Source organism: Triturus cristatus, chromosome 9 (assembly GCF_964204655.1).
Source record: "Triturus cristatus chromosome 9, aTriCri1.1, whole genome shotgun sequence".
In the NCBI taxonomy this organism is placed as follows: Eukaryota; Metazoa; Chordata; class Amphibia; order Caudata; family Salamandridae; genus Triturus; species Triturus cristatus.
This window is the reverse complement of record NC_140592.1, coordinates 1,094,517,555-1,094,525,381: the sequence shown is the minus strand read 5'-3', so window position 1 is coordinate 1,094,525,381 and position 7,827 is coordinate 1,094,517,555. Positions and strand designations below refer to the sequence as shown.

Genomic DNA, 7,827 nt, shown 5'->3' with positions numbered 1-7,827 from the left:
CCGACCACCCCACCCACCCCACCAGCCCTCGGTTTATGAAATATTTTATATACGTCTGGGCACACAAAGCCCATTTGTACCGAGGAAACCATGCTGGTCCAAGTCTCTGTAAGAAAAAGAAAATCCAAATCCATATCCTCTACCATGTTGGATATCTCTTGATAATGCTTTATAAGGGATCTACAGTTGATCAGCCCACAATTTAAGGTGTTCCTTGCATGTCTCGTAAAAGCAGCAGGAGAGTGATAATTCCCCCCCAGCATCCCTCTTACCCAAGGCGAGTAGCTGTTCCCCGGAGTATCTTATCCTACTCAGACTACCACGAGCAGCATGGCTGGCGCGGAGCGCATCCGGGGCACAGACGGGCTTGCCTCTGGCGCGCCCACTTGCATTTCCTGTTCTAAATAGGCAGGAAAGTGCAAATGCCCGCAACACTAGAGCGCGAACCTGGAAGTGCACCAGACCCCAGATTCCTACCCCAACAATGGCGGAAGAGGAGCGCGAAGATTTTGGATTCCCCGCTAAAGCAGCGGGATGTGAAGGAGCAAATTTTATGTGCGGGTAAGCGGGGCAGATGCAAATTATTTAAAGAAGTTTAAAAGCATGAATGGAACAACGTAATAATTTTAAACAAAGTGACGACACAACATCACCAAATATCACAAGAAATAAAGTAGAAGACAAATGTTAGCGATATGCCAGAGTGTAGTGCACCTTCAGAGGTTAGTGCTTAGTGATTACCTTCAAACCAAAATATGAACATTGTATTAGAAATTAGTATTTAAATAACCTTTTAAATTCACAAAAAAATATAGGTCTCAGGAACATTAAAGTTAGGAATTACGATATAAAAAAAAATTCAGATCTACTGAAAAAACGATTGCCACATTTCCCAACATTGAGCTATTATATGGCTAAGGGACCATGCGGTTTTTGGAGGGTTGGCCGTCCTGTTCTGCAATGCCTTGGTGGTAGTAGGGAGAGGGGCTTGAAGGTGGGGAGGTGGGGAGGGGGGGGGGGGGGGGGGGGAGGGGGGGGGGTGAGGTCTTGAGGGTTGTGGCAGTGGGTGTTGTGTCCTTCCTGGGTGTCAGAAGGAACTATAGGTTAGATGAGCATTATAATTAGAAGTTAGCATTAAAAAAAAAAAAAAAAAAAAAAAAAAAAAAAAAAATCAAAAAAATTGAAATTCACTAGGGAAAAAAAACATGGTTTCAGGCACGTTATAGATAGAAATTAACATTTAAAATACCTTAGAAATTCACTGAAAAAACGTTTGACAGGTTATATTTAGTTGGACATTTCACTCGTACAAAACCATAGAAAACCATAGAAGTTCACCTGTTAGTTCAGCTAACAATGCACTGCTGATGACGTCACGTATTACATCACTGATGACATCCACGTGAAAATCTGATGCACCTCCTCACACCTGAATATAACTTTTGATACATCCACTCTAAAATATAATAGAGTACCATTCTCAAAACCATCGACACACCAATACCAATTACTACATACTGATTCCTAGATCTAGACACCCCCACTCATTCACCCATATAGTCCCTCATACATGCAGTCACTCATGAATACAACACTATCATATGCACTCATACACCTATACAGACACTCACACAGCGCCAACTATTCATGGAGTTACTCACACACCTAGTCAGTCATGCAAAGAATCGATCACACTTCCATTTACTGACGTATAGAGTTACACACAACATATCACTTATTCAAACAGAAACAGACACATAATTACCCTTATACAAATCACTGATACAAGTAAACACTCATCTATACAGCTATTCTCACAATCACTGACTCACATAGTCATTTATATACTCCAACTCTCACATACACTGCCTTTTACATATGTAGTTACTTGGACATGTACCACTGAGGCATTCATTCACTCAGTAACACCCATACACACACTGACCCACCCATACAGATGTTTCCACCTGCACTATTGAACCCATACAGCCAGTGAATCAATCCGACATGTATGCACAGTCACACACCTCCCACGCACCCACACAGGCACCCATACAAATACTCTGTCAACCAATCAATAACCCATATAGACACTCATGTAGCTACTAATCAACCCATGGAGCAGCTTATACAACAGCAGACAGACTGATTGCATGGGTTAGTGACCAAACTGAATGTCTTTCAATAAGACACAGGTAATAACTCACTTAAACAGTCAAGTGACGTACCTACTAAATCCTCCATCCAGACACTTATACACCCACTCATTCTTCAATACACCTTGGCATATATAGAAAACATATTTAAACTTTATAGAAACAGTCACTGAATGATGTCATTTGAGATCTCATCAGTGAATTCACTGACCATGTCATGAATGATGTAATGTGTGACGTCATCAGCAGTGCAATGCGGGGGCACGAGTTCTAGTTAGCTGAACTAACAGGGGAATTTCTATGGTTTTGTACGAGTGAAATGTCCAACTATCTATAACATGCCTGAAACCTATGGTTCATTCAGTGAATATAGATAGATCTCACTTTCCTCGCACACTAATTACCTCTCTACGATCTCCCATCCTCCTCACCTTCGTCCCTTCTTCCTCATGTTCCTTTTTCTTTATAGATCATCCCATCACCCCCCCCCCCCTTGCCTTCCCTATTCCCCCCCCCCCCTTTCACTTCCTTTCCTCTAGCTATTTTACAATAGCATATTTGAACTATACTTAATTCCGGTCTTCAATAAAATAAATCTAAAAAGCAACTTGTAATTGCCACAATAAATAAAAATGGACTAGATAATTCAGAAGAAAATATCAAATGGTTTCTATTTTTACAACCTTTCCTAAATAGTAATTTAGAATATTCTGCTGTTACATGGATCCATCTAATCTAAAGGGGAAAGAACAGAATACTAAAGAAAGCTTGTTCCCATGGCAATTGTATTGTTCCTTAACAGCCTTTCTGTAAACCAGACTCACTCGGAAGTCCCCAGGCATCCGCTTGCAAGCAGTTATTGAAAATTATGCAATGGTTTATTCTAGTTAGCAGAAATCAAACTCCATGTCAGAGAGTGGAAAACATGCAAAGGGTAACAGGTATACAAGGAATATTTATTGTGCAAGAAATTACACTTTTGATCTGAGTAAACTTTCTTTTCAAGAGCAGAAGTGGGTATCTATGTAAATAGAACAGTCCAAACTTTTACAATTTTAGCTGTATTTTCACACTGACCTAAACTTTTGAAAATCCTGTAAACATCTACTTTTCTGTGGAATGTAAAAACTACTCATTTGTGACGACTAGAAGTTTAGCTTCTATTGACTTTCTCCTTTTAAAAAGGAATTTGTTCTTTTTCCTGCAAATAAGAATGTTTAAATGCCCCAAATAGGTATAAAAATAGATTTACTATTTCCCCCCCCAAACACAACCTTAACCCTTGTACAAAAAGAGCAGATAATTCCATTCTGCAGCTGACCGCTTCATTTGATTAGGTGGTAATTAACCTGATACAGAAAACCTTTTTAGGTTCGGTTAGAAAATAGGTTATGCATTTAATGTGTGGCAGCATTAAATTCAGACTCGTCACACTGAAGAATATGCAAGTAAACTTCAGACAATGTACAAGAATTCCCCTACACATGAAAATCTGCCATTTCTTTTTTTATGGTGGCATTTCTTCAAAACTGTCGGATTGGTTTTCCTGTGGTATCAGCATCCGGTTCATCAGGCACTTCCCTTGGTTCATTTGGTGGTGGAATTTTGATGTCGGAAGGCTCGACACCCCAGATATCCTTAGCATATTCCTTTATGGTCCTGTCACTTGAGAACTTTCCAGAGGCTGCTATGTTCTTGATGACCATTTTAGTCCATTCCTTGGGGTTCTGAAATGGATAGTTGACAGAACGTTTTAATCTACAGCTCTGTAATAAATTCAACAATGGCTTTGCTACTACGGACTACAAAAAGTATTTCTGCAAATGACTACCTGCAATTGATGTAAACTTTAACAAACGTTTCAGCACATAATCCGTCATTACAACAAATCAAAATTTTGACCTCAATCAATAATGGTTTAAAAAAAAAAAAAAAAAAATTAAAAAAACCATAATACTTCCTCCCATAGGGTAGCTAATAGCTCAGTATGTGGGTTATATCAGTATTTAAAACTAGTGTAAACAAAAAGTTCCATCCACTGGCCGACACGGTCAGAAAAATCGTTCCAATAAAGAAAAACAAATCCATGATCCTTCCTTTTTTCCATTCACAGCCCATCCTCAATGGTAAGATGTTTGCTCAGTTAGGCATTATAGTTTAAAAAAAAAAATTCTTGCAATGCAAATTCCTCCCAATAATTGTTTCACACAAAAGTGTGTGTGATCAGTCGAAAGACCCAGGAGTTCAAGCTATACTGTTCCTATTGAAGCAGGACCAAGATGAAGCTGCCTACGGCTGGAGTGGAACAGTGGTAAAAAAATAAAATAAATTCTTTTTTTAAAGTTGACGCCTGAGCAATTACCAGTAAGAGATTAATTCAAGCATTCCACCCATCACTTTGTTGAAAGTATTAATGATAATGCAGTCAAACAAGATATCCTCAACTTCTTTGTAAGAGCTCAGAGGAACTAGCACAGTTTGAAGTTCCGCTACTAGATCTTACTGCAGGCACAGAAGAGGGACATACAGGTTCAGATCATCCTGGATTTTACAGGTTTATTGCACACTAAAGGAAGTTAATCTAAATCAGGCCCTATGTTTAGTGCCACACTAGACCAGGAAGGGCTATAGAGTGAAGGACAATGAAGTTAAGACAATCAAGATTTGGCATCTAGTATTCATAAACTATGCCAAAAAGTGTGCTATGCATGACTTGGGAATAAAAAAAAAAAAACTCAAAGAGCTATAGGGGTGTAAGGCATGGGGAAAGGAGCTGTGGTGGGGAATGCATTCTGAACTCCAAAGAAACTTCAATTCAGAAAAAAAAAGAAAGGTCTGCAGCAGTCATCTGACTTGCACCACAACTGAAAGAAAACAGGTTGGTTTCATCCACGGGAATGTGGATTTACTGCTCTTTGATTAAGCCCCCTGCATGTATAGCTTTAAGGAGGATTCACTTCTTTAACCTGTATGTGTTAATAAGAACCCAAGTCAAACTGGGAAAGATGCTCAAAATGCATCGAACCCTCTACCACATTTTCGATGGTGTTCAACTTAAGGAGGCGGTGTGGGACGGGGACAAAGCAAGTACATTGGATCAGTGCATCAAGACCATAAACAGAGATCCTGTCTAATTATACAGACCGCTAGAGAAAAAGGAGTGGATGATTATTCCACCCCCAACTAAGAAGAGACATCACTTATTCACTGGCTTCGTTGGAACACGCAACACTGATTAGGTCAGACAGATTTTCTAAATTTTTGTATATGTGTGTGGGGGGGGGGGGGGGTGATAATGGGGTCATAGAGGACTTTAGCTGATACCTCAGAACATTTTTCTGGTTCCAAGAAGAGCGTGTCTAGTATGTTTTTGTGTTTGTAGCATTATTTACGTTTTAAACCCAGAGTTTGGTCTTTTGCATAGAAAGATCTTATGGCATTTATTTGAAAGAAACAATTGATGGACGGAATGCTGGACAATACAAACATTCACCCCCAGTCATAAGGATCTGGGTTTAATCCATCATTCTTTTGCTCACCACACCACCCCAGTTTTGGACCCAGCCATATGCAAATCAGTCTTGACCCAGAATCAGAATTTAACCCAGATACTTGTGACTGGGGGTGAATGTTAACATTGTCCAGCATTCCATCCATGGATTGTATCTTTTGCATATGTCGCCCTAGGTGGGAAGGGTATGCCCAGACATGGGTCCCGTGCTCACTACACCACTGGATTCAAGCTAGCCTGGCTGATGAAGGATGATGCCCTGTAACCGGTCCCCAGGTGCTAGTTTCCGGTCCAGGGAGGACCTGGCTTGGCAGTTCAGGCTGGACTGTTCCCACAAGGAACAGGGTCAATACTGATTTGCATATGGCTGAGTCCAAACTGGGGTGGAGTGGTGAGCAAAAGAATTATGGATTTCACCCAGATCCTTGTGACTGGGGGTGAATGTTTGCATCGTCAAGCATTTTTTAAATTCTTGTGGTAGGGAGGGAGTGCTTTTTTATAGTTCTGTTTCTCATTCTCCATATGAGGTTTGCGCCAGATTTTGTCCAAAATATAGCATTTTGATTTTTCACTACGCAAGTACGGAGTGCACCAAGCAGCACATTTTTTGTGGCTGTTTGTTGTCGTAGATCTTGCCAAAAAGCTCTGAATATTCTTCAGTTTTCATCCTATTGTTTATATATACGCAGATTTGCTTTTCCTAAGTTAATGGACAGCACACTTTCCATGCTACACTGAAAAACTAAAAATGTTTCTGTAATTTGTAATAGTATCTCTGTTTTGTGACAGATGGCTCATCTACTTCCTAGGAAATCCAATTATCTGGGTGTTGTGGCGATAGAATGACAGTACGCCAGGGTGCGAAAAAATGGAAGTGCCACATCTCTCCTGTACTCCACTCGCCTGCTTTATGGGGGAGGGAGTTTCACATGGCAATCCGGGCAGTATGTCAAGAATTGTGTACATAAGGCATTGTCAGACATGTTCTGGCCATTATCACATGTTTAGTCATGTATTAAAAAAGAATGGAATCCTGCTACTAATATCTGGTTCACTTTTAAAGTTGTGCTTGACCAGTATCACGCAGCCCAACCATAGATATCCCAAAAAGTACACCATGAAACCAAGAATTAAGTTAATATGAGAGAAGGTTTAGTATAATAACAGTATGAAGTGTAATTTAACATTCAGTAGCCACACACTTGCAAACGCCCCACCCCAAAGAGCCAACGATGTCTTACCTTGTACAACTGGTTGACCTTCTCTTGGCATTTTACATATGCCTCGTAATCAGCAAAGACTTTAAACCTGTTAGCAGTGATAAAAATGTAGTCCGTTTTATTATTTGCTGTCACAAATTCTAGTAATACATAATGTTACTGAGCTATACATCATTTGTGGCATTATTTGGATACCATTACATAAAATTACATTTCTAACGGCGTAGTTACAAAGTTTAAACGGGTAATGTAGCTTTGTTTTGGGCGTCCACTGAAACAAAATAAATTTACTGTTCACACCCCCACCTCTTTCACACGACACCTGCAGACTGGGAAGTTGCTGGAGCGCTAATGCAAATCAGTCTCCAGCCCCTTTAGGCAGGGTAATGGTATCTTTCAAAAAGTTACATTGCCAATCCATTTAAAAAAAAAAAAAAGAAAAAAAAAGCCATTAGACTGGAATTTTATTAAATATAAAAAGTCTTTAAAGAATCTGTAGCTGGTACAGGTCAAAAGTTAGGGATTAAAGAGTATAATCCATACAGACCAGTGACAAAGTTTGGGATCTAGTCACTGAAGGAACATGCCATTTCTAAGATCACATTTGTTCTACTCAAACATTATTCACCCCCTTCTTTGTGGGCAGCAAGGTGTGTTTAGAGGGGACATTTAATTTTTAAAATCAGGTTGGTTTTCCAACCAGATTTTGACAAGTCTGTACAGTAGGGTTCACAATGCTCCGGTCAGGCTACACAAGGTAGGCTTGAAGCCATGCTTTTACTGCCACTATAGTGAATGGCACAGTAAGTGTGGTTATTCACAGGTGGCCTTTAACTTTCCATGCCAGGGGTTTATTTCTGCCCCATAAGCTATGGCTTTATATGAAAGTTATTTGCGCCCGAGTTCTAAAGCCAGCAACAATAGGGTCCAAATACAGCCA

General features: G+C 40.0%; 1 protein-coding gene across 1 annotated transcript in view; it reads right to left on the bottom strand.

Annotated features, from left to right (window-relative positions):
* Window positions 1–3,091: 3,091 nt before the first annotated feature.
* Window positions 3,092–7,827, bottom strand: part of PYGL (glycogen phosphorylase L) — a 112,857-nt gene continuing 108,121 nt past the window's right edge. The window contains exons 19-20 of the mRNA XM_085626978.1: window positions 6,909–6,975; window positions 3,092–3,883 (exon numbers count right to left, since the gene is read on the bottom strand). Of these exons, the coding sequence (XP_085483104.1) occupies window positions 3,680–3,883; window positions 6,909–6,975 (271 nt within the window). The 3' untranslated portion in view covers window positions 3,092–3,679. The remainder of the gene's footprint in view (window positions 3,884–6,908; window positions 6,976–7,827) is intronic.